Source organism: Poecilia reticulata, linkage group LG11, assembly GCF_000633615.1.
Source record: "Poecilia reticulata strain Guanapo linkage group LG11, Guppy_female_1.0+MT, whole genome shotgun sequence".
In the NCBI taxonomy this organism is placed as follows: domain Eukaryota; kingdom Metazoa; phylum Chordata; class Actinopteri; order Cyprinodontiformes; family Poeciliidae; genus Poecilia; species Poecilia reticulata.
This window is the reverse complement of record NC_024341.1, coordinates 22,132,457-22,160,223: the sequence shown is the minus strand read 5'-3', so window position 1 is coordinate 22,160,223 and position 27,767 is coordinate 22,132,457. Positions and strand designations below refer to the sequence as shown.

General features: G+C 39.3%; 1 protein-coding gene and 1 pseudogene across 1 annotated transcript; both read left to right on the top strand.

The window, feature by feature from the left end:
- The first annotated feature begins 25 nt into the window (after positions 1 to 25).
- On the top strand, positions 26 to 21,372 carry LOC103472753 (uncharacterized). The gene is made up of 15 exons (XM_008422582.2): positions 26 to 102; positions 2,112 to 2,578; positions 2,668 to 2,859; positions 3,097 to 3,192; positions 6,445 to 6,678; positions 7,942 to 8,089; positions 9,258 to 9,284; positions 10,482 to 11,014; positions 13,070 to 13,152; positions 14,704 to 15,679; positions 16,555 to 16,650; positions 16,864 to 17,094; positions 18,285 to 18,432; positions 18,527 to 18,553; positions 18,866 to 21,372. The coding sequence occupies exons 1-15, from the start codon at positions 99 to 101 to the stop codon at positions 19,408 to 19,410; spliced, it is 3,807 nt and encodes a 1,268-aa protein (XP_008420804.2). The 5' UTR covers positions 26 to 98; the 3' UTR covers positions 19,411 to 21,372.
- A 28-nt stretch (positions 21,373 to 21,400) lies between these two features.
- Positions 21,401 to 27,552, top strand: LOC103472777 (E3 ubiquitin-protein ligase TRIM17-like; annotated as a pseudogene).
- Positions 27,553 to 27,767: the final 215 nt, after the last annotated feature.

Genomic DNA, 27,767 nt, shown 5'->3' with positions numbered 1-27,767 from the left:
CAGGAAGAGCTGCGACTGCACCTGTTGCTCTCAGATTCACGGGAGGCTGGTGGAGGTGAAGGACTGGGGCGCTCCACGTCAGAGGCAAAATAAAAAACATGAGTAAGTTCTACTTTGACATCCATGTTTTCTTAACTCAGTTTTATGTTTCAAGGGAAATTTGAGACAATAGTTATGACACAAACCTTGACTAAACCTTTTTTTTTTCATAACTATTTTATTGGTAGTTAAATATCAAGTATTTGTTTATTCTGCCCAAAATCAGAAGATTCTGACTTAGAGGTGTCTCGATTTGACTTGCAGTCTGATGATGTGGTTTAGGCGGCAGTAGATGTTTTGTCTGTAAGTGCGTGTTTCTCCTGAAGCCAAAGCAGGAGCTGTGGGGGTAGAAGGTCCAGATTGTCTGCATTCCTTAGATCATTTCTCTCCCTCCACGGGACAGAGTGACTTTTAAAAAACCTCCAGGGAAGTAAGAATTCTCAGTTACACGTCATTCACATCACGTCACAAAATCTGTTATGAAACTCAGTCCAGGGCTTTCCTTATCTTTCCTTAATCTCACATTAGCCGTTTGTCCCCACATGTGTGGATGTTCGTGTTTTAGACTTGCAGCTACAGAAATCGGGATGTTTGTTCAGGAGATACGACCCATTTCTAGTGCGGTATGGCTGGTTTGAGCAATTTACATTCAGATAGGATGTTCAACGGCGTGTGAACGATTAGTGCAAGCCACCGATGGAGGGCTAATGTGGAAAGTTTCATGTTAAGGCACAAAATGAGAGTTTGCAAAAAGATGAAAGAAAAGTCAATTGTACTTCACTTTAAGTATTATTCTGAGATCTTTCATTCTTTTTACTAAGATTTAAAATAATCTAACATCTACTTGTCATCAACTATGAAGACATATGAACATGTGACTTCCATAAATAATGTTTTTACAAGACTTAAAGGTATTTTGGTTTCAACAAGAGACACTGCTGTCATATTCCAGAAGTCAACGTGCGGATGTGAAGATTGAAACCACATTCAACAAAACATGAGTACAATGGCATTTTCTAGAAAATCATGTACACGTAAATTAAATTGTGCATCGGATTTCAGCATTTGTAAATATATATGTTTTTAATTCACCAAAAATATTCAGCTAAGGGAAGAATGACTCTGTTCAAGGCAAAGGAATGATAGGAAATGAGGCCTTTATAATTCATAAATAGGTTTTGCACCACAAAAAAGCTCCAGTTGAATAAGTTTCAGGTTTTAAGTGACACGTTATAGAAAATTTTGCATTTGTTAGACAATTATTCTACTGTATACTTTAAATGTTATGATAGTTTTGTAGAAGTTGTGATAAAATTGAAGACAAAAAAGTATTTCTAAATTCTTTGCTGATTTTTCTAGGCAACTTGACAAGCTACTTACTTTTAAATAGGCTTCCTTAGGATACAAATAATATAAAGAAGTGTGTTTTTTAAATCACTAAGCTGGACACAGTGATGGGATTTAATCATATTTTCAAAATGTATCCATATTTATTGATGCTTGCATGGAACCAAAAGGAAGGAAATGGTAAAAGTAAAAGTAAAAATTTCTTAATTAACTGAAATGTATAGTTGCCAAATAGGTCAAAAAATGTCATAACCATGAGAGATTATTCACAAAAATAACAACATGACTGACGGCTCAGCCTCATGGTTTTGTTATTTTTAATGGGCAGTTTCAGTGAAGTTCCCAGACGTGTTTATTAGTCATCATGACTGCAGGTGTAAAAACAACAATCTAGAAACGTCATAATTTCTATGGGCGACTTTTGTCAACTTAACATTAAAGTTGATGTTTTTGCGTAAAACATCTTCACCAGCGTCTATACTGGCTAATTTTGACAAATCAAAAACAAGATTCATTCTTCGGGATGAATTTTGTGAACACATTTAATTAAGCTTTGTTTTGAAACACCCTTTATTGGTAGATCCCAAAAATCATCTGGAATCAACCACATAACACCCCCAACTGCTACAAAAATTGGAGATATTTCTCACTTTCCCTTAAAAGACCTTTACTCATAAGCAGTATCCCCAAAGTATTGAAACCTTTCCATTTGTTCCGTCTCCCAGGTATCAACTCTCCGAGTGGCCGGGCCCTCACCGAGGACCAGTTCACCTGCTCCATATGCCTGGAAATATTTGTGGAGCCCGTATCTACACCCTGCGGTCACAGCTTCTGCAAGGCCTGCCTACAGGGCTACTGGAACCACAGCAAGAAGTTCTCGTGCCCCATGTGCAAGAAGAGCTACTCCAGAAGACCAGAGATGAGCGTCAACCGGGTCCTGGCCGAAATATCCTCTCAGTTCCAGGGTCTGGTGATCTCTGGTGGTGCCTCGGGAAACCCCTCACGAGGGGGCTCAATGACTATGAGCTCAGACCTGGGTCACAGCAGCTCTCCAGCGCAGGACACCGGAGAGTTCGCCCAACCCGGCGATGTTCCATGCGATGCCTGCATCGGAAGGAAGCTGAAAGCTCTGAAGTCTTGCGTGAACTGCCCTGGATCCTACTGCGAGGCCCATTTGAGGCATCACAAGAAGGTCTGTCTTCACATCTACCTCTACCTGTAGTCATGACTACCTTTGTCCACTCATTAACAGATATTTCCTTCCACAACTCCGCGCTGTAGGTCAAGACTCTGACTTCACATTGTCTGATTGAACCCACCTTCCACCTGGAGGAAAAGATCTGCAAGAAACACGAACGCCTCCTGGAAGTGTACTGCTGCACCGACCACACATGCATCTGCAAGGCTTGCGCCGAGGTCACACACAAATCCCACGACATCATTTCCGTCGACCAAGAGTTTAAGAAAAAGATGGTGAGCTGTAGCCATTTTCTCCTGTTATAGCTGAAGGTGTATTATATAATCTTGAGGTTACAGAAGGTATGCAGTCCAAGTGCTGAGGCTGCCAATTTGACAAGATAAGATAAGACAGCGGTGACTTATTGCTGCTGATATAAACTTCTTACTCAGATTAACATTAAAGACCGACTGTCAATTAGCAGGTTGACAACCGATTTTAACAACCAAAATCCTCCGTTTTCCCTCTCTCAGACCAATCTGGGAAAGAAGAGGTCAGTGTTGAAAAACTTAATCAAAGAACGAGCCAAGAAACTGGAAGAGATCAAGCAATCCATCAAGGTCATCAAGGTGAGTCCACTGCACAATGAATATGTTCGTGGATTAATGTAATAAAAACCAACATCTTGCCTTTGGAATTTAGAAGATCTTGGATTTCTATGGTATAGGATAATAGAAATTAAAATTTTCAATAACCAAATTTTCAATGCAGATGTTGAATTGTATTGAACGGAAAGCTTACAACGTAACCAAGAAAATTAGGGCTTTATAATTTATTTAGGGGAAGTTAAGCGCGCTAAATGTTTTCAAAGTTAGCAAAAACGCTCAACAAAACATTTGCTCTGCAAATGCAAAAGCCGAAATGTGCCCACTGGTAAAGAGCAACCAGACCTGGAATTTTTGTATAACTTGAAGTAACATTTCCAAGTACTGGGGATTGTGTGAACTAAAGCCGAGGCTTTAATAAGTCATCAATACTGCTAAAATTTACCGCCACAAGGTTCCGGCAGTTTAAAGTCTTCCTAATAAGATGCCAGAGAACAGGTCACGCTCACTGGAGTTTCTCTTTTAACCTGCAGTATGAAACTGAGGAATGTAGGACTGCCCCTCCCCCACCCGTTGCATGTACTATTAGTCAGCTGGGTAAAGACAGCTAGAGTTTTCCATCACTTCATAGAAACACAAGTATCAAAGTTTGGAAATATTTTTCATCACACAGAACAAAACAATGTTTCTTCCAAAGGTTGTGTTTTGGCAAACTTTGCAACAACAAAAAGGTATACTAGTCTATGCTAAATTAAGTTCTTTACCCCATATTTTTGCTGCACTATCAGCATTAGATTTTTAGGAACAATACATTTTTGTTGACTTTTTTTGTTTTTAAAAAAGCAGTTAAATCATGTTTTCATTTTAACCTTCTATCCTAACGTGAGAATCTCATGCCGGCCCACGCATAATATAAACCTGTCATGATGTCAGTTCTTTTGGGTTTATTTCTGTATTCTCATTCTACGTTTAGGGGTTCATTCTGTGTTTCTGTTATTCTTGTCATTTACCCTCTGTTGATTGATGATCTCGTTCACCTGTTCCCCTGGTAATTTAAGTCGGCGTGCACCATTGTGTGGCGCTGGATCGTCGTCTGAACCGTCAGTACCGTCAGAGAAAGAAGGTACCTCCGAGTTTAGTTTTTGTTTTTGAGGAAGACTCTGCAAGTGGTTCTCTTGTATCTGACCTCAGTCATCTGTGTACGATGAAAAATAAACGCAGATCTACTCACCGTCGGCTCCCTGAGCGTTCGTTCCCAGCGCCTCCAACCCTCCCCATGACAAAACCAGTGTTTGTTTTTTTTACAGCCAATCAGATTCAATCCTCAACCTGTTCCCAGTGGCTGTTAAATATTTACCCTGTCTGTAATGAAGTGCTTTTAATCTTTCAAAGCTCAAGCGCTTCACCAATGCCTCTCAGTTCAAGGCTGGATTATTAACCACGAGCTGATAAATACCCCACAGTACCCGTTTGACCCCTTCATTCTGTACTTCACTTTGGCAGAGAATAGGAAAGACATTCCTGTTCACGACGTTGTCCGCGCTCTCTCTCCGGTTTGTTTGTTTTTCTCGCCCACATGGACTCCGGTGCCTGTCCAACACCGTCCAACCAGTGGGACCGGTGTAAATGCTTTACCATTCGTATTCTCACGCGCTGCTTTTACCCGTGAATACTTAATGGATAATAGTTTGGGAGAAGAAATAAAGGTGTAGAAGATTACATGCCTGAATTGTTTACATGATGGTCATATAAGTGGATAAAAATGTAGTTGGCCAAACATTAAAATGTATTCAGTGTCCCGTTTTCAAATGTTACAAGAGGAAGCGGTTTATCAGACTATTTGTAAATATAATTCTCATATTTCTTTTTGCAGCGTATTTCAGCTTTACGTCTTGATTAGGTGAAAGCTAACATGTAGCAGGTTTACTGAAACTCTTTGCTTCATGTTTTGCTTTGTCAAATACAGTTAGTATTAAGTTACTACAGGTGAATATAGCCTCAATGTCTTTATGTTTACTGTACACACCCGGCTGTGTGTGAGTGTATCTGTTCATGTTTAGAACCTTTTCTGGTACATTTAACACTCTTAGACGAATGAATCTTATGTTGGGGCAAACTGCTCTTTGTGATCTTTCTGAATAGGATAGCTAACATCACTTGGGTATTGCTTAGTAAAAGCAATACCCAAGTATTGATTTTGCTTTTATTCCCTACCTGCTGTTCGGATTAAAATGTTTCTGGGATCAAGAAATTCACACTGATACAGAGAGAAATTCGGGAGTGGAAAGCTATTTGGGATTTCTGTCGGGGCTCGGGGAAAACACAACCCGCCTGTCCGGTTGAACAGTGACTGGCAGACAGACTCTCAGTGACTGACTCAGGAAATATGACCTACATTTCACGCCCTGGCTTTGACCAAGATTATATGGTTTTATTTCAACCTGAAGGATACAGCAGATTCAAATTTATTGTGCTAAAAATAGCAGAAAAGATAACATTTTCTTGGTATCTTTTCAGTTTTAGTTTTAAATTATATACATTTGCTTCTAATTTCTTTTGAAGACTGAAGCTTTTCTCATGTCATGTATTAGGACAAACCAGAAATGAACTGGGTTTTTGGGAAGACAAAATTTGAAATGACAATACTACTACTACTAATAATAATAAAACTAAATATTTGGAAGCTTCTTAAGCCTTCCTGTTAAATTAGTAGTTTGGTTGACAAATAAAATTAAAGAAGTTAGCATAAAAATGACAAAGATTAGGAGCTTTGTTCCCATTTATATCCATAGAAAAAAGTTACATCCAGTTAAAAAGTGAAAAATATTTTTTTAAGACAAAAAATACATAACCATAAATACTCTTTTCGGTTTCACTGTAAGAGAAACTAAAACAGAGACTTATTTTTGGCAAGAAAAATATAAAACAAATGCAAATAGTTTCTCTAGTAATCCTACAATTCTGCGCTGTAGCACTATACCTGTCACATAACCAATCAAATACCACATGACCAACCCCCAAGACACCCCAAGTTGGGTATCATGAACAACAAGATACCCAACAAGACCATCAAGATAGAAAAACATTGATTGTTAATATTGGCCCAGTCGACATTGACATGTTGAGAAATGGCTAACTTCGGGCCAATAAAAATATATCCTGCATCCCTACTCAAGTCTGCCAAGACCCAAGTCATACCTCCAAAACACAGACATCATTTTGACACCCTCTGGGTCTTTCTCATCTTTCACAAGACAACATTTACGTATTTTGCAGGCCAGCTCTCAGAAGGAGCTCGAGGACAGCTGGCAGGTGTACGGCGCACTGCAGAAGCTGGTGGAGCAGAGTCAGGCTGAGATGGTGGAGCTGATCACCGCAAGGGAGCGGGAGGCGGAGCGCCACGCCCAGGAGCTGGCCAGGAGTCTGGAGAACGAGCTGAGCCAGCTGAGGAGGAGGAGCAATGAGCTGGAGGCCCACGCACACACCAAGGACAAAGTGGTCTTCCTGCAGGTAGTCAAGACTTCCCAGGAAATCACAAAATAACTAGTGCCTCCTTTGATGAATTCAACATTTCTGCATGTTTCTACAGGTCAAATTTAAGACTTTTGAAGAACATTATGAATGCAATTTAAGACTTGTCTTCAAAGAAATGTATGAATTTCATCCAGTCAACTGGCAAATTTTTTTAATTACACATGATAGACGCAAACAAGTGTCTAGATAACCATCAATAACTATCTTATCTACCTACCTAGCTAGCAAGGTCATTTAGCTAGATAACTATAACTGGCTATCCTTTCCATCTAATATCTTAGCAGCAAGTTACTAGTACTTAACAGTTAGTTAGCTAACTAGGCATCTAGAGACTAGGTAGATGTCTAGTTAGCTAGCAAGGATATTTAGCTTGATAACCAAATATCCATTTTTTCCATCTAGCAGTGAGTTACCAGTACTATCTACTTAGGAGCCAACTATCTAACTAGAGACCTATCGATAACTAGCTAGCTAGCTAACATCACCTTGCTAGATAGTTAGCAAGGGGATGTTAGCTTGCTAACTATCTAGCAATCTAACTATCTAGCACTGAGTGACTCTACCATCTAGAGTCACTCAGTGAAGATGTCTGTGTGCGACTCAAACTTTTGCCTGACAGAAAGGTTAATCAAATAGTCCTGTCAAGTTTAAGATGTTAACGTATTTAGGGCAAACTTACTTTTCTTTAAGTGAATTTAAGACATTTTAAGGCCTCAATTTTATATAGATGAATTTAACACTGTTTAAGGATGCACTGACACCCTGGAAGTATTAAAAAAGAAAATTGTTTGTCAAGTGCAAATTATCCAGCCAAATCTACCGTTAGAGCCAGCTACCTGGAGGACAATCAGTTGTGGTTGCTTTAGGAGTTCAGACACACAACATCAAAAACCTCTATGAACCGACAGAGCATGTTATCCCTCCCTCGCCTCTTTATTCCAGGACTTTTCATGTGAATAAAACAGGGGCTGTATCGGACATAAAAGAAGTCTTTGAAGTTAGCAGCCTGGAATATTGTTCACACTGGGAAAGCAAAGGTGTAAAGCATAAAATTCACAAACAAGCCTTCTTCCCTCCGTTAAGCTTCTAAGATCAAGAGGACACTAAATAAGCTCCACGTCGTCGTTTTTAGTGCAGCTTGTTCTTTTTTTTTTTTTACTGCAGACTTCCTTCTCCTCTCTACCTCACCCTGGAGGCTCATTAAATTTTCATTTCATCTCGCCGTTCTATTTTCCACAGAACCTGGCCACGCTGTCCCACTCGCCGGAGCACACCGATTGGTCGGGGGTCAGCATAAACACCGATATCTACCTGGGAACGCTCCGCTCCTCTGTCAGCGGCCTCATCGAGAAATTTCAGGACGAGCTTAAGAGGCTTTACGCAAAAGGTGAGCGAGTCACCGTCAAACCGACCGAGTTTGAAATATGAAAACAAACTACTGGTCATATGGAAGAATAAAAAGTTTGTTTTGTTCTATTTTAGGCAGCGATTTAGATTGTTTTCACATGGCAAACTCAAACACCAATTCATTTCTATTCAAATATAAGATTGTTGCTTAAGGCAGGGTTGTGTCATGGAACAGGGGTTCCCAAACTTTCCCAAGTTTAGGAACTTTGTAGAATTGCTACAAAGTTTGGGACAATGCTACAAAATATGTCAAGAAAATTCAACTTTTAGAATGTTTTTTTATTCACTATTCAATAGTTATTACATCAATTTAGCATAAATACCACTTCATACCATCTGATTTTAGATGGCCTGTGGAGGAATTTTTTATTAAACGCAAGATGTATATTTTGCACAGTTGACTTAATTACTTCTCTGATTATGTTGTTTTTTCAGCAAATACCCTTTTTCTGAATTTGTGTGCTCCAGTTGATGATTAACCAATGACTAAATTAGATGACGATTAATCCGATTAATGACACAAATGTACAAAACGCTCTTCGTATTTATTCGTAAAAATAGTTGAAAATAATGTACATTTTTCTTTCCACTTCACAATTATGTTGAGTTGTGTTTTTCTGTCACATAAAATCTCTAAAAGTGTTTAACTGCAATGTGACAAAATGTGAACAAGTTAAAGTAGATATGGATGCATTCTTCCAGAAAAAGGTTAGGAATAACCTGATGAAACAAAGCAACAACAAAAATCTACATTAAGTCTGTTAGATTTTACATCCTTTGCCATGTTCCCGTCTTGATTTCTATGCAAATATCCCAGAAACCTCATAATCCCTTGTCTGATACAGACAACTTGGTCTATGCAAATGTGAAATCAGGCATATGTAGGTCAGCGGATGCGCTTTCCAGAATAGGAGAGTGATTCATCGTTGCGTTTTACACATCCAAGATGACTGGACAGATGGAGAGTGCGTCGATGCTGCAGCAGAGCCGTGACAGCAGCACATGGCTGGAGCATCTCCAGCTCCAGACCCAAGCATCATGGTTAACACGAGCATGAACCATCTGCTTTAGCTTCAACTTGTTATGCTTGATGACGTGTTGACTTATTTCCTCTCTCATGCTTTGTCTCTTGTTTTTATTCCTTTCAGAGATCCGGAAGGTGCAAAACTATGCCAGTGAGTAATCCCCTTCAGCATTTTTTTTTCTGCACATGTTGGTGCATAAAATGTGTCTTGAGGTTCTTAACTCCTGTGATGTTCAGTTCTCTGAATGCCCACAAGATGGAGCCACTTTCTATCCCATGTGACCTCAATCCAACTAAAACCTGATTGACTGACCATTGCCTTCCTACTCAATTCCGCTCAGTTTTTATCTCTCTTCTTTGCTCCGTCTGGGATTTCTCCCATTGAAGTGGATTTCTCCAGTAGATTTTCAACCAGGCCAATAGGTGAACAGAAGAAGTTGTGAACAATGACATTGTTTTAGAATTGAAGTCTGCCTGCAGTTTTAGCAAAGGCAGTGGATGAAGTGAACAAAGCCATTCTGTTGGTGATAGCGTCAAACTGCCACATTATATACGTCACAGACAAACGTTTGCGACTGGGTAAAATTTAAAACCTCAACAGAGTCTATGCCTCTAGGCAGCAATTGTTTCTCAATAGATGAGAATCCCTGACGCTCTGTATGAAGCAAACAGTGTAGAGCAAAGGTCTGATTTTTACAAGGGTTCCCTTTTGAGAAAATACATATAAATTCAATATATTTGAATCCAACGTTTGATTATATGTGTCTGCATTTCCATTACAAATGTGCACAAATATTTCTCTATGTTCTGCTAATGTAAAAAAAAAAAATTAAATTTCACAATTGCAGTGTTTCCATTAAATGAAATTGAATTAAAATCACAAATGAGTAAGCTTGTTTATACGATGAGTAATTAAAAATCTTGGCTGTGATGGATGTAAACGTTTATCTCGTATAGTTACGTGAGCTAGTACTCGTCATCTATTAGCGATCAGAACAAAAACACATCATCCTCCTACGACTTCCCGTCACCTACATAGTTTTCACCAAATGTAATATCCGGCTGTTGAGCATGTGACTTGTGTGATGCAAAAAGTGTTTCTGTTGGACTTTTGTGAAATACATTTATTTCGCTTTGACCAAAACAAAAAAAAAACAACAAAAATCACCTCATACTAGCACAAAAACGTTTTAGCAAAAAATGGGAGTTCTTTCCAAAATTGTTGTGCTAAGCAAAATTATTATCATAATTTCAATTTGCTCAATTTTAGAGTTAATGGAAATGCAACTTGTGAAAAAAAATAAATGCTTGGTCACCGTCTTACCCTGCTTTATCCTTTCCTTTCTAGGTGAAGTTGTTTTGGACCCGTCCACAGCCCAAAAGAACCTGGTCGTTACTCATGAAGGTCAGCAGGTCAAATACGAAGAGCACAAGGTTTCCCTCTCCGAGGGTCCGAAGCGCTTCAACCCGGCCCTCTTCGTCCTGGCCCGAGAGAGCATCCACTCCGGCCGCCACTACTGGGAGGTGGAAGTCGGGCGCAAGACGGCCTGGACGCTCGGCGTGGCGTGCGCTACGGCTCGTCGCAAGGGCGAAATCAAGCTGAACCCTGAGGGCGGCTACTGGTGCCTGTGGCTGAAGAACGGGGAGGTGAAGGCGCTCGCTGAGACTCGCCTGCCACTGGCGCTGATGTCCCATCCCAGCAAAGTAGGACTTTTCTTGGATTACGAGGCCGGCCAGCTTTCCTTTTACGACGTGAAGGCACGTCAGCACCTCTACACTTTCATGGATAAGTTCAACGAGAGCGTGTACCCGATCTTCAGCCCCTGCCTAAGCCAGGACGGGAAGAACAACTCTCCTTTGATCATAACACAAGTTAAGCACACCTAAGCGGTCAGAGAGTGGATCGTAGACTGAGGGCCTGTTGTTTTTGTTGGAAGGAGTCGTCTCATCTCCGAGGAGTTTACGATGATGACACTTGATCGCAAAGCACTTCACATCCAACTCGGTGGACAAAAGTAAATCGAGCTCCTGCCACAATGAAACCTAATGAGGCGTCACTACTCCGCTGAAGGAAAGACTGTGTTCAGAGACTTTAAAGTAACAGATTTTTAAAAATATTAACAAACACATTTATTCTGTTCAGCTAAAAGAAAAAAAATAATAAAAAAACAAACCTGTTAGAAGAAAATCTGGGGCTACTGTTCTGATGCACCAAAAGTTCAGCTGACAGTTTATCTGCTTCCTTTAGCTAAAATCAGAGTTTGTCCGAGGATCTCAATGGCACATCAAAAACAGCTAAAAAAAATAAAAATACTAAAATCAATGAAAAGTTCAGTAACTGAAGGGATGAGTAGAAATAAAAGTAGGTTGCAGGGCTGCTAAAAGATTGTTTTAGTAAGGAGCTGGAGTAATTTCTGCCAACTAAAAGTCGTTGTTCACAAGTAACAAACATCTCTTATCGTCTGTATGCCTGGACCAAGGAGCAAGAGGTGAAGGTGAAGGTGAAGTTTATTTGGTTTTGTTTTACAAAGGAAAACATTCAAGTCTTATTAAAACCTCCTAAAACCTTTTAAAAGAATGTATTATTGTTTAGTGAAAATCTTCAACGTTTTGACCATAATTCCAAAAGGAGCATCAACACTGACATCAAACATCATTAAAACAATGTCAGACATGTTCTGGGGTTATATAATGGGGTTATATAATGCTCCTCCCACTTCCTGTAACATAGCTATGCATCATCATGGGAGGCTCTGTATATTAAAGTCCTGTCAGGGGCTTAGTGAAGGAACAAAATATATTGTTGCACATATTTGAGAGAATTGTTGGGCTGTGGTTGTTTTATGGGGTTTGGGTGTTCTGTAATTTTATGTCAGATTCTTTTTGTACCTTCTTTCTGTAGTTTTCAAATAAAGATTACTTCTGAATTAAAAAGAGAAATACATATTTTTCCTTATTCTAAGATTAGTACAAGAGCAAACTCATCAAGCTTACAATGGAAAGACAAATTCCTAAGCGTCCACCCCTATGTGGTTCAGCATGTTACCAGTAGATGGCGTACTATATCAATGCTCTGATAATGGACTTTCTTGACATGAGTCGTGGGATTTTGCCTTCCAGGTTTGTTCACCCATTCACTTCCATGTTTAGATTTTAATCCAAACATCCATGTTCACAGTTCATCTCTCCATGCCCTGATGGCTTTATGGAATGGGAAAATGAAACGAAGGTGTTTGATCTGGGGTTATGACTTAAAACTTTACTAATTCAGCTCCAGTGAAGCTAAATTTGTAAAGTTTGTTTTTTTTCTCTCTTTTGAGACTGACAGTGATGATTTTTATCCTCGGACAAGGATAACCAAGGTACATACAAAAGGTAGTTTTAGAGTTGAAACTGCATAGCCTGTAGAATTGCTCCCCGTGTTATATTGGTTTAAAATCGGCTTAGGAAGAGGCATATTTACAGGTTTGGATTGTTTTTTTCTCTCTACTAAGAGTCCTAAATTAATAAAATGGAAATTGTAAGATACTTTGTATTAATTTAAATGACAAAACCTATAACTACAAAAACAAGCTTTAACTTATGACATGTATTTTCAACGATTGAAACATTAATCTAATTAAATTAAACAAATTTTACAAAGAAATTGTATTAAAACGAGTTTCAACTTGCATGTTTTCATGTGGTTTTAGTCAAACTGGTCCTAAAAAATATTTTAAATGAATACAAAGACTGAGTTTAAGTTTTTTTTTTATTTAATTTTTTTTTTTAATCAACATTATTATGTAGCCTCTGTGTCTGAGTCAGGATAGAATTGTATACAGGACAGCTAGTTCCTCCCGAGGCCAGGCCATTGCCAGGAGGCATAAATTTGTATCTAGGGTGAAAGAAAGCGATGGGAGGGGGGGTTATTTACGGGTCTGTGTCACGGGTCAGAGCTGGGGGAGCTGGAGGTGGCAGTGGTCAAAGCTGGTCTCAGATATCAGCGCACAGCGGAGTCTTAAGGCAGCTGCTACTTGGTAAGTGTCTGTGTTACAGATTCAGTATTTAGTTTTCTGATTTTCTGAAATTAAACATATTTAGTGCCTATTTTTCAGAGGGATGTTGCTGTATTAAGTTATTTTAGCAAACTAGTGAGTGGCGTCTGAAAACCTGTGACATGACAAAATTACTTTCGGTTCGTCTTTTAATCGGCTTTACTGCTGACTCATAAAATCCATGAAAGTGACCTGACTGCAGGAAAACGGTGGGTAATTACAAAATTAACACAGATGTAGAATGAAGGCCATGCAAGCCAAGTTCATATGCTGAAAGAATATTTTTGGAAAAATGTCTGTCCTGTCATGAATGTCGAGGCCTTTAGCCAGGAGCCATTAGCGTCTGAAAGGCAAACACACTTACTCTGGACTGTCTGGCATAAGTAGGACAGTTTACCAGACCTCGAAGGGCTGTGCGTTAGTTCAAATTCAAGAAAACCGGAAATAAGAAAAAAAAAAAAAAAACAATCACTGCAAAGAAAACTTTAGTCATTTTAGAGCACAGGACCTATTAGTCTACATAGATAGATATTAAATCATTACATTTAAGGCATATAAGATATACAATCTTACAGAAGCTATTGTCCAACTGAGGAGAACGGTGTTTTATATTCTGATTGATGCTAAATACAAGCAATTCTCAATTTTATCAATTTTCTTTTATCCTTCAAAATGACTATGAAAGTTATCGGTTGAGAAAAGGCTAACTGGGTGAACATTTATTGGTTTAACAAAATTTAAATAACAGAAACACTTTATTTAAGCTTATTTAAGTCAAAATTGTTTTAGCAATTTCCAAACACACTTTTGTGTTTTAACATGTTTGGTCGTTTTCACAGTTAGAGATTTTTGCAGTTTTTTATTTCCATAACTTCAAAAAACTATAATTTTTACCTTTTTCACATTGGAGCTTTTTGTTCATTACTCTTGCAGTCTTTATCTTTTTGACTTTTTCAGGCGTGAGCAGTCTTCCACGGGACATTTCATACCGACCTTGTGTCATTTCGTAAATATATTTTGGCTGTTTTGGTAGTTGATAATTAAAAATAAGTTTATTATAATAATCTGTTATTATAAAATGGGGTTGTGTGACTGCAATAATTAATTTGGTTTGATATTTCATGAGTCAACTAGTCCATACGGTATCAAACCCAATATCTTGCAAATAGGAAGTCCCCATTTACAAATTAAATGGTCAAAAATACCATATCAGTTTAGTGATACAGCTATACATTTTAGCCAACATAACTCAATTTTTCATGTCTTGCCTGTGTGGTTTTATGTACTTTTTTTCATTTTATTTGGTTGCATTGAAATATTTTGAGGTGCGATCATCAAAATTATGTAAAAAAAACAATTCTAAATAAAAATAAAACAACCTCAAATTAAGAGGAAATCAATAAAACTATATAATCACCATTCTTAAGTCTGTTTTAAGAACTTGATCCCTAGACACTTTGTTCCATTACTGTGCATGAATATGACCCTGAAGAAATTAAAAGCCATCTAACTCTAGAAACCTCAATATCACAGCAGGTCTGGTGCCCCATTCAAAGGCTGGTTGCTTTCGCTGAAAATGACCCTGCCTCTCCGCCGTGCAGGAATGGCCACCACTGGGAACCTGTCTGAAGAGCAGGTCCACTGCTCCATCTGTCTGGACGTCTTCACCAACCCCGTGTCCATCCCCTGCGGGCACAACTTCTGCCAGACCTGCATCCTGGGATACTGGAAAACCAGCCCTCTGTATCAGTGTCCCATGTGCAAGAAGTCCTTCCACAAAAGGCCCGACATCAGTGTGAACACGGTGCTGAGGGAGATTGCAGAGCAGTTCAAGCAGATAAGAGTCAAGACCACTGAAGTGAAGGGAAGTGAGGAAGAAAGCACAGTTAAAACCAAGAAGTGGACAATGGAGAGGAAGGTGAAGGAGGACGAGGAGAGGCTTCTGGAGAAAGGTCAGATGCAGAACCTTATGGAGGAGCTGAAACAAAAGCAAGAAGAGAAGAAAAAGAAGCAGGAAGTGAAGGAGAGTCAAGGGGAGGAGCTGCCGCCATTAATCCCTCCAGTTTTGCCATCTAAAACCTCTCCTCCACCGTCGCCTCAAGACTCAGCTCAAGCTCTACCACGAGAAACATCACCTCCACCTTCACCTGAACCAACTTCCCCTGTACTTCCTCAAACTTCCCCAATATCCCTGACCCCTCCTCTACTGTGGGAGGAAGTCCTGTGCGATGTTTGTTTGGGGGAGGGCCGCCCCAAAGCCGTCAAATCTTGCCTCGTGTGCCTGACCTCTTACTGCGACGAGCACCTCAAGTCTCACTCCACCAGGTTCACCAAGCACAAGCTGATGGAACCGGTGGCCAACATGGAGGACAGGATGTGTCCCAAGCACGAGCGGCTGCTGGAGCTCTTCTGCAAGAAAGACCAGACCTGTGTGTGTGTGCTCTGCACAGAGACAGACCACAGGGCACATTACACCGTCCCTGTGGAGAGAGAATGGACTGAGAAGAAGGTGAAAAACACCGACTGACACCCAAAAATGTGTCTATTGTCTGTACCTGCTTATCAGTCCATCACAAGCCTACACAAAGACACATAGGCAACAACTACGCAAACACACATGCACACACACTCATAGCTAACAATTATGTTTTTAGACTGTGGTAGGAAGCTGAAAGAACCTACTCATGCATGGGGAGAAAAAGCCTAAAGACCCTGTAGGCTGGGGTTAAAACCTACCATCATCTTCCTGCAAGGCTACAATACATCAATCAGTCAGTTGAGAAAACTAGTAAACATTACATTTCACCAAGTGCTGTCATCACACGTCAAAATGTTAACCAGTCTTTCACTCTGACCCTAGTTCTGGAGTATTGTCTTTTTTCTAAAACCTAACTTCTAAGATTCTTTTAGCCCTTCGTTTTAGGTGCCCACCGCTCTACAGCAGGGTACCAAACCACACTGTTTATGATCATTTGTATCAAAATTCTCCAGTGTGCTAAGGGGACCCAAGGTGGAGAACTATTGGCAACAATACAGAGATAAATGTTGCCGTCTATTAATCTGGGAAGGATTATAGGGCCACTACCAAACTATTCAGTAGGTCACATTGGAGACATGAAATCCAGTCCTCGATTTCATGTTTCATGCAACTTTCAGATACATCCCTGCTCCAACACACCTCAATCAAACAGCTGAATTGCCTCACCAGCATTCACTCAAATCTGATAACGAGTCATTGACTTGATACAGGTTTGTTAGAGAAAAGGTGCACCTAACGGTGGTAGGGTAGTACATCTCAATGACTGGACTTAAACAGGTAAAGTATTAGTAATAGCATTAATTCTACATCTGCCATCTACGTTTGTGGAAACTTATGTTATGCAGGCGCTGCTGAAAAAGACAGAGATAGACGTCCAGCAGATGATCCAAGACAGAGTGAAGAAGGTGGAGGAGATCAAGCACTCTGTGGAGCTCAACAAGGCGAGTCCCAGCAAGAGACATTCAACTGAACTCGTTAGCTTCAATCAAAGCTAAAGAGGTGTCAGACAGTATGATGCAATAGCCATCATCCTGGCTATTGTATTTAGTGTTTTCCAAATCTATATTGTTTCAATGATTTTATAGTTGATATTGTGTTTTTACAAATATGCACACAACACTGTTTCATTGTTTGTGTTTGATTTACACCTTTAGGTCAGCGCTCAGAGAGAGATTGAGGAGAGCATGCAGGTCTTCTCTGAGCTGGTGCGCTCCATCCAGAAAGCTCAGGCCGAGCTGGTCATGGTCATCGAGGAGAAGCAGAGGCAGACGGAGATGCGGGCCGAGAGCCTCATCGCCGAGCTGGAGCAGGAAATCTCGGAGCTCAAGACGCGGCACACGGATTTGGAAAATGTGAACAGGACTGACCACATTCACTTCCTGAAGGCAAGGAACAGTTTACTGAAATGCAATTTTGTTGTTTGTCATTCCTTCTGTTGTTATTGCAATTGTCTTGTAAAAGTCAATGCTGTCACATCCATTATAGCTAAAGAGGAAAACAACCCGCCTGGCCTTTTACGCTCAAAACAAATCAAGCCACAGTAGAATCCGTGATGTAACGCATGGTGGTGTGTGTCAGATACGCTCTCCTCTCTAGTCTCATCATATCACGACCACAACAGATCAGATAAGCTCTTATGACATGCTGACCGGGAATCTGAATGAACAGGAAAGGTGAGCAGGTGAGCTGTCAGAATCTGTAGGCTGCAAGGCGAATTAGTTAATCAGATGTTTTGCTGTGTACTTCCCACCCATTACAGCAAAATCAACAATTCCTCTTATTAATTCCAATTTGCTGGGAAACAATACAACATTCTGGGGTTTGTCTTAGCCATAATTTTCCTTTAGAAAACTGTTAGAAAACCACTCTAAACCACCTAGGAGTGTAAAAATTGTATGTCTTAGTTCAGATTCAGAACAAACCAAGTCATCATTGACCAAGTAAATTATATGGCTATTGCCACACACAATGCTTGTTTTTATGCCATATGAGGGATCATACATAATTTTCACCGCACCACAGCAGGGTACCAAATCAGACTGTTTATGATCATTTATAAACCAGGAGGTTGGTTAATTCATGTCTTTGTGACTGATTCTTGTCTGTAGTAGCATATAATGAACTCCCATTCATTACTAGGGGGAGTTATGGAGTTCCTCAGGGCTCAAAATTTGGCCCAATTCTATTTAATCAATACAATCTTCCTTTTGGGCAAGGAGGAAATATATGTACTTTCAACACTTTGCTGATGACACTGATCTGTTTAATAAATTAAGTTTGATAACTGTAAATAGACAGAAGCTTCAAGATTGCCCTCAAGACCTCAGGTAGAACTGAAATAAAAGTACGGAAAACAAATTGCAGAACTTTTGACAATCACACAGTTTTGATTAATTAAAAATTATGGTGGTCCATAACGCTGCGCTTTGTTCTTTGTGTGCCTTGATTATTTAAAATTACTTCAAGACTTTGTCAAAATGAAGTGAAAAACACAATGAACATTTTTTAAAAGATCTTAAGTGTACATCAATTCATATTGGAAATGCTAATTATCTATGATGTCATTTGTCTGCAGAGTTTTCCGGCCTTAAGCGCGACCCCATCTGTTAAAGACTGGTCTGAAACCAGTGTTCCCACAGACACATGCGTTGGGATGATCAGGAGATCTGTGTCTAAACTGGAGACGACATTAAGTGAAATGATTGACAAGCTGTCCGCAAATGGTAGGAAGTCTTACATTCTCCTTTAAACGAGTTTGGAAGAAAAGTAAAATCAAGACTGTGTTTAGCTAACAAAAACGTTTTTTGACTCTTACAGAGATTAAGAAAATTCTGAAATATTCAGGTAATTAGTAACTCTTTTTTCTGTTTAATATTTGTTGTTTTGCATCTGGAACTACGGCGTATTAGGGCCATTGTAGATGTAAAGTAAATTTCTGCCAAAATATCCCAAAAATATTAAAGTAAATAAACCTGGAAATTTCTGAGTTTAAGTTGAAAATTTTTAATTTTACAATGGTTGAAAATGTTGACTTTTGAAAGTCAGAGATTTCTGAGTTTTTTTCTACAACATTTCTGTGATTAATCTCAAAATTTGAGTGTTTTTGGCAGAAATGTATTCTGTTCTGTAGTTGAGTCCTATGTTTTGTGCCTGCAGTGGACATCACACTGGACCCAGACACAGCCAATCCATGGCTCCAGCTCTCTCAGGACAGGCACCAGGTGAGGCATCTGGGGGCCTGGCAGGAACTCCCGGACCACCCTGACCGCTTCGACACCGTGGTCATCGTACTAGGCAGAGATGGCTTCACTTCAGGCAGACACTACTGGGAGGTCCAGGTGGGAGATAAGGATGACTGGTACCTAGGTGTGGCCAAGTCTTCGGTCAAAAGAAAAGGTAGGATCTCTGTGAGCACAGCCCAGGGTTACTGGGCTCTGGCCATGAAGAAAGGCCAGGGCTATCGAGTGTCAACGTCGCCACCACTGGTGCTTTCACTCGACCAGAAGCCAAAGAGAGTAGGTGTGTACGTGGACTATGAGGAAGGACAAATCTCTTTTTACGACGTGAGAGCACGGATCCATATTTACACTTTTGAGGATGCCTTCATGGATAGGATCCTGCCGTTTTTTTACCTGTACTGCTGCGACAAAGCCTCCGACACAATGGCCATCTGTCCAGTGCAGGAGAAAAGCCTCATCTAGTAAAACTCAGGACACACTTCATTATGTAAATGAAAATCCTGGTATAGACTGGATTTCTGACGCACACCCAGTTTTTTAAAAACTGCAGTTTCATGTATAAATGCTGGGTGTAATACAAAGGGTTGGACAGAAACGGTCAATTGGGGTGTATTGTGTAATGTGTTACAACAAACGTGACACACTAGAATGTGTCTCGTGTTTATGGCGAGAGCTGACATTTTTCTGTCTCCCAATCATCCCACTGTGTTGTGTGAAGTGATTATATCCAACCCAACTATAACATAACATTGTACTATGGACTTACAGCTGAAGGGAGCCCAGGAATGGTGTGGTACAAGTCGCTTGTACGCACAGGCGAAGGTGGTAGCACTCAAAGGAAATTGCGCAAAAGTTACTTTCTAAAAGGCTTGTCAATCAAAAGCTTGTTTGTCTGCAAGAGCTTAACATGCTGTGCAAAATACTTTTGTACAAAGTTTGAAGTACACACACACACACACACACATTTGCCACGTTTTTATGTTTTTACGTTGTTTTCAGAAACTGCTTAAGAAAAATAAAATTTTGAAAAATATATCTACCAGCCACTTCTTTAGATACACCTGTTCAGTTGGAAAATGGATTCAAATCAAACTTTGGTGCAGTTGTTGTTGCCAGACAGGTTGGTAGGAGTATTTCAGAAACTACTGACATACTAGGACTGTTACTCAAACTATTTAAAGTGTTTGCAAACAATGGTCTGAAGACAGAGGTTTGATTTCAGCTGCTAATAGAAAAGCGATGGCCTAAATAAGCACTTGCTACAACTAAGGGGGTCTTTGATGAACCTAAAGGCAGATAAGCCCCAGCAGCAGAAAACTACACTCGATGACACTCCTGTAAGCGAGGAACAAACAGCTGAGGATGTAGTTCACACAGGCTAACCCCAATGGGAAAGGAATAGAAAAGAATGTTGACTTGCCCATTGACTAAATTTTAAGCTGCGACTTTCAAGTGGTAGCAGTTAACATGAAAGCATGGATCCATTTTATGAAAATTTCAAACTGCTGATGGTGGAGTTAATGGTGTGGTGGCTGTTTTCTCAGCACACTCTGGTTCCATTAGTACCAGATGAACATTTTTGAAGGGTAGCAGGATAATTCCTCATGTCATAAAACTCAAATCTTCTCTGGTTTAGTGAACAGAATGAGGAGTTACTGATCCCTAATGGCCCAATCCATTAGGGATTTGTATTATGGATGTACAGCCAACAGGTCTGCATCAATGATGTTGATCATGTAAGTTTGGACTGAAACTCATTATTTCTAACTAGTGCAAAACTAAACTCCCCCCGCCCCCTTTAAGTGGAAGACGGTGGGTTTTTTCTACACCTGTTGGTGTCCTACTCACTCAAGTCAAAAAGTCTGCTGTGAAATGCAGGCCTGTTACTACATGACACAGCTTGATGAACTGGCTCTGGGGTTTAACACTTTCCATTTCCTGGTCAAAATATTTGCTTTAGCAGGAAGGAGATTAATTTGCAATCAATATGGAGTTCCATAAAACCATAGAAGAAAAAAAAATTTGCTCAAATCACCTAAATAAATTCTACATGCTGGAGTTTGTGAAGTGAAACTTGCGTGTTCTGAGCTGATGCAATGATGTTACCAATGTCTGGCACAAACCATGGAAAAGGTTTAGTCAAACCTTATATTTGGTGTTAAATGAACGGGAAATAAGATGTACATTCCAGATGACGCAATGACAGAATTTTATTTTTTACATGATCCCAGGTGTTGTGCTAAGCTAACAGGTGTCTGGAGATTATACAATGTGAAGTTTACCGTTTTTCAATTTGAATTCAATTCAGTTATTGCATGTGTGCCATTAAAAGTAAAGTTCTGTCTTGACCCGTTTGGTCGTAACTTTAAAATCTGTAGGATGTAAGAGAAAGATGTAAAACAATAAATGCTCTCCAGAACACCATCAGATTTTTTTATTTGAATTATTTGACCTTGAGGAAAAAAACAGCTTTAAGTTTTGTTTTGGAGAAATGACGTGACCTGGCCACTCCCACTAAGTGCCAGAAGCTGGATCTGCTTCTCTGCTTCTTGCGGATCCATTTCCCTGGAAAAGGTGAACCCTGAAGGTATTCTGTCATTGAACCTTACAAACTGCACATAAGATACTGTTAAAACCTGTGGAATTTATTGCAAAAGCGATACTCGGGTGAGTTACTACTCGACCGATTGATTAATTTCAGTTGCTTTAAAGTAATTTCCGACTGTGTTACAAAGCACTATAATTTGTTACTGGATTCATGCGGGCATGACTCACTGGGTGTGACATAGTTGTTTTTTTGTTTCCCCCCCCCCCCCCATCTCTGGGCAGATTAGATTACAAACATGAAAATCATTTTTGGCCCTCTGTCAGTTCTGTTATTGTTGCTGTGCTTAGTGGTGCCTAGTCTGAATCTATAGAAGCCTAAAATTTTTCAAAAAAGCTGTTTGAAAATGCTACGTATTTGTCATTGCTCACATTTACAGATGTTAGTGGCCCTAAAATACTATGTAAGGCAATGTTTTTAATTACCATGACTTTTATCAACTGCATTCTAAATAATTTGATAAAAATTGTGTAAATATAAAATCCCCAAATCTAGTACAGTCCTAGTTAATTTAGCCTCTTCCACATAATTTCAACCCATTTTCCTTCCAGTGTTTGAACATGAAGCTCTCTGCATGACTCAACCCTCTTGTGTTGTAGACTTTGGTCAAACAAATTCAGTTTTTCCCACCATCAGTTGTTAAATTGTATGACTCTACTTGATAACTGTAATCTTTACTACTGTCAACAATGCCAGACTTGACTTATGTAGAAGGAAGGAAAGCGAAGTTGTCAATGGCTAAAGAAAATATGCCAGATTTGCAGATTGTGGACTTTGTGCCAATAAGTAGCATTTCAGTTGTATTTGGATTAGGTTTGAGGAGATTATGAGAGAACCCACTGTTAATATCTTGTAACCAGTCAAGAAGAGAAAGTATTGCCTACTGTGTAAAGGTCCCCAGTCAGTCCCAACCTGATTTGGAATGGTTGGGACTGGAAAGACTGGAGGACAGCGTTTGTGAACAAGGTCAAAGTCTAAGGTAGGATAAGAACCGGGACAGTGCTGTTTACACCGATGAATGCAAGAAGGCTAAAGAGAGTAAAGAGAATCTGGTGAGATACTGTGTCAAAAGCTGCAGTTAGGTAAAAGAAGATGAGCATGGTTAGAAGCATGGTAAGGTCAGTGGGGAAAAAGCCAGGTTTCTTAAGCATTGGTGTTCTGGACAGTGCAGGAACAGAACCGAAGGTGAAGCAAGAATGAATTATGTCAGTAATGAGAGGCGAGAGTGAGGCAAGACTTTATTACCGTTTGTGAAATATTGAGAAGCTCTGACGTATAGATTGTTCCTTTCTTAAGATTGGGTTAGCAGTCTTACAGGTAGTTTTTGCAATAGATGCAAAAGTTTCTGACAAAGTGGACTATAAAGAACTTTTTTGTTCTTTAACAGAGATTGCATAATGTCAACACACAGCATCCTCACTTCACTGCCAGAGGAACATTTCCGCTGTTCGCTCTGTCTGGACGTCTTCACCGAACCCGTCACCACTCCTTGCGGTCATAACTTCTGCAGGACCTGCCTCACCCAGCGATGGAGCAACAGTGACTGTTACCAGTGTCCAAAGCGTAACAAAAGATTCCCCATGAAGCCAGAGTTCTCCACAAACAAAGACATGGCGGAAATGTCGGTCCAATTAAAGAGACGGAAAATTGAGGCACTCGAAAGCGAAAACGCGCCGTGGCAGGTGAAGTGCGATGTGTGTGCGGATTTCAGGCTCAAGGCGTCCAAGTCGTGCCTGGTGTGTCTGGCTTCGTACTGCGACGGACACCTAGAGCCTCAATGGAGGGTTCTCGCCCTGATGAGACACAAGATGGTGGAGCCGCTAGAGAACTTGGAGGAGAGGGTTTGTGAGAAGCACGCCAGGATACTGGAGTTTTATTGCAGACAGGAACAAGCGTTTGTCTGTCTGCTGTGCTGTGAAGCAGAACACAGAGACCATGAGACGGTACCTGTTGAAGAGGAGGGGGCTCTGCAGAAAGTGAGACCTCACAATCATTTGTACTTATGGTGCTTTGCAGATTTTTGTTGTCACTCCAAGATATGTCAGATCATTTTGACATCAAAGATAATTTGAGTACTTTAGAAAGTCTTGAAATAACATTAACCACGGAACATTTAATAGATGAAGTATTAGGGCCATACTAAGAAAAAAAAATTAAAATGAGAAATAATATGAGAATAAAATTGTTCAAGAACAAAGTTGAAAAATGATGAGAATGCAGCCGTAATAATACAAGAAAAATGTCGGACAAGATTAATGTTACGAAAATAGTTCAACAGGAAAAATGTCGAAAAAGTACGAGAATAGTCGTGCAAGAATAAAGTCAAAATAATGAAAAAAATGTAGAACTAAGGAAAAAGTTGACATGTTACACAAATAAAGATGAAATAATACAAGAATAAAATTGAAATATGGGAAAAATTACTAAATATGAGAATAATGTCAAAATAATGAAAATAAAGTCACACAAGAAAAAAGTCAAAAACGAGAAGGAAGTCACAATATGAGAAAAAAGTCACATCCAAGAATAAAGTTGTACGAGAAGAAATTCGAAATACGATAATAAAGTCAAAATAATGTAAAACATATTACATGAAATACAAATATTTCATGTAATATTTGTATTACATGAAAAAAGTCAACATCCTGAAAATGAAGACATATTTCGATAATAAAGTCAAAGTAATGCAACAATAAAGCTGTAGTGTTATGACTATTTTCATATTATGTCAACTATTCTCATACGACTTTATTCTTGGAACAACACAACTATTCTCGTACAAATTTATTCTGGGAATATTAGGACTTCTTGTAATTTTATGACTTTATTCTCATAATTAGAAAAGGTGACAAAAAAGCAAAAGGACAAGAACTCTGTAAAGGAGCAAAAACTCTCTCAGTGCTCAGGATTAGGCTTTACTGACAGCCATCAACTTTCTTTTAGGAAAACCTTGAATCCAAACGAGCAAAAATCAAACTCATGATCGATGAAAGAATGAAAAAGATAGAGGAATTTACCTCGTCATCAGAAATGAGAAAAGTGAGTATCTTCATTATATTTGTATTTACAGGATGGCTTAAAGTGACGCTACATTCAACAATATTTGTGTATGTCGGATAGGTGAAAGCAGACAAACAAATTGAGGACGGTGAGAAGCTGTTCAGTAACCTGATGGGCAGAGTGCAAGAGATTCAAAGCCAACTGCAGTCAAACATTGAGAAAAAATTGAGAAAATCCAAGGAAAAAGTCCAGTTGATGATTGAGGAGCTAGAAGAGGAGGTGGCAGTTCTGCAGAGGAAACACTTGCAACTAGAGGAACTGGTACAAAGTGAAGACCACTTTCAACTTCTACAGGTTAGTCAACTAAGCTTCACATCATGTTGAAAGAGGAAACTGGTCACGTTCTTTAAAAAAAGCTTCACAGAATCAGTCGTGCTTCAACATTTTCAATATGTAAAGGTCTACATGTGCCTTTACACATGCAGGCTTTGTGACACGACACATGAAGTTTAATTTAATCTAGAAAGTTGAAAAATATTCAAGGAACCGAGGGTGAAACACAAAAAGCTAGCTAGCTTGCTCACGAGGGTGAAACACAAAAGGCTAGCTAGCTTGCTTATGAGGGTGAAACACAAAAAGCTAGCTAGCTTGCTTACTACATACAGGAATATACTAGATTAAATTAACCTTCATGATAAAATCTAAAACCATTGATGAAACTTAAGGCCAACTTACATTTATTTTTAAGAATTTAAGAAATTGTAATGTCTTAATTTTAGAAACATGAATTTAAGACTTTTAAAGGTTGAACAGACACCCATATTTGTGAAAATGTTATATGCTTCATTCAAACTGTTCTGAAAAAAAAACATTGTACTCCTCTCACTGACTGATAATGAGAATTGTACATGTTAGCTGGTAAACATAAGTCTGATGACAAGCTAAAAACCAAAGACAAACACTTCATCTACCTGCTCTAATATTAGATTTGATAAAAACTCATCAGTTTCACTGAAGTCTGGAAATTGTGCAGAAATACCAAAAAGCATAAACCGCCTGTTACTCTGTTCAGTCTTTGCAGACTCTGAACACCATGTCTGAGATGAAGGACTGGTCCAAGACCAAAGTTTACCCAGACGTCTGCATCCAAACTGTGAGGAGAGCCATGGATCACCTTATGACCAGTTTTCAAACCGAACTCAAAACGCTGACAACCATGGGTAATTATTCATAGATTCATAAATTTCTCTTGGTAATGATTGACCCTGACAATAACAATGTTCTTGTTATTTTCCTTTTATAGAACTAACCAGAATCAGACAATACAAAGGTCAGTGTCTGTTTTCTGCTGGTTTTATTTACTTCATCCCATCTTCAAAAGATACTAACACTTCCTGAACTTTGACTCTATTTTTTTTTTTAGAATCTGTCACTTTTGATGACTCCACTGCCGGCCCCGGACTTAGAGTATTAGAGTATGGGCAACGTCTAAAGTTCTCCAAAGAAGCCAGGTCACCATCTTATGAGTTAGAAAGGTTTGACTTACCCATGGTTTTTGGGAAGATAGGTTTCACCTCCGGTCGGCACTACTGGGAGGTCCAGGTGGGCATGAGAAACAACTGACATGTCGGTGTTGCCCTGGAAATGGTGGACAGATCAGATGAAGTAATCGTGAAAAAAGAAAATGGGTTCTTTTCCATGGGAAAGTCTGGCTTTGACTACTATGTTCATTGTTCACCACAGAGAGTTCTTCATCTCTATACCACGCCGAGGAACATGGGGATTTATCTGGACTACGAGGAAGGCCGGGTGTCCTTCTACGACCTTGATGAGAGGTTCCACATTCACTCTTACGTAGGAGAAAGCTTCACTGGGAAGGTTTTCCCTTACTTCTACCTGTGGAGCAAATCAAAGAAATCTGAGGCGTTAGTTACTAATCCCTACTTATCCTCATTCAGTCTTTCATGATCCAGCTAAAAAGGCTATCATATGGTGAAACTAGATCGCCGACACCCAAATATCTTCATCATTCCTGCTGTTAAATTCACCTTCTAGTCCATTTTATTTTCGTCCTACAATGATGTAACTTCAGCTGCAACTTTTCTGCAGCTCCATCAGACGAGTAAAGGTAGAGTACAAACATGTTGACCAATGTCCTAAAATGTAAATCTGCACCAATTATCTTTTTCTGCTTTTGTGTAAACTGGAAAAACATTTTATGCAAAAACTGTAAATAGATAAACTAATAGCCTTTTCTCCGTTTGATGCTTGTGAACATAGCATCAAGCTATGTTTCCTGCTGGGAAGAAAATGGTACTTTTTTTAAAATTCTGCTTGGGTCCTCATACAATTTTAGGCGAACTCTAATGAAATTATGATTTATTCCTTGTAAGATCTGTTTATCTAAAGTAGGGCTTCACAATTTTTGGAAAATATTTTATTTCATTGCCATTAGTCATCAGTTTCAGGACACTTTCCTTTGTGTATCACTGCATTATGACCCCCCAATCTATGTAAGCACATACAACTCGTTTGGACATTAGTGGGCAGTAGAGAAAATTTATCTGGCCAAATTATATCCTATTAAATATTAATTCCAAGTAGTCATTTATGGTTGACTGGTACTGAGGTTATCATTGCTGTACAGCTCTGATCTACACACAGGTAAAACATGTCACTGAATATAAATTATGTTTATAACACTCTTGATAAGAAATGTACTGAGATATAAGTGCTTCTTTTTTGCCAATAAGCTGCTGCTATATAGACTTAAAAGCTGGTCTACAGCCACTTATGTCAGTTATGTTGGTGTGGAATTCAATGATTCTAAAACTTTAAAGGTCTAAATGTGATTTCCAGACGAGGGCGAAGGTCTTGAACAGTGTGTGCTGAGAAAACACCTTTTATCATATTTGCTTACAATTTACAAGCAAAAGAAAAGTCAGTTTGGAGAGACTAGAGTTTTTATGGTTTTAACTTGTTTTATTTTTACTACTCTGGGAAAACATTTACAATATTTTTATTTGTCCTTTTATTCATTTTAAAAGAACATTTTTTATGAAAACTCCCATAAAAGTGGATATTTCAGAAAACTATTTGATATTTGAGTGTCAAGAATGTTCTCCCTGTGCATGCGTGGGTTTTCTCCGGGTACTCCGGTTTCCTCCCACAGTCCAAAAACATGACTGTCAGGTTAATTGGCCTCTCCAAACTG

Coding starts and splice junctions, on each gene's coding strand:
- LOC103472753 (XM_008422582.2), top strand. Junction 6,679..7,941: donor ACAAAGTGGTCTTCCTGCAG/GTAGTCAAGACT, acceptor TATTTTCCACAG/AACCTGGCCACGCTGTCCCA. Junction 16,651..16,863: donor ACTCTGTGGAGCTCAACAAG/GCGAGTCCCAGC, acceptor TTACACCTTTAG/GTCAGCGCTCAGAGAGAGAT.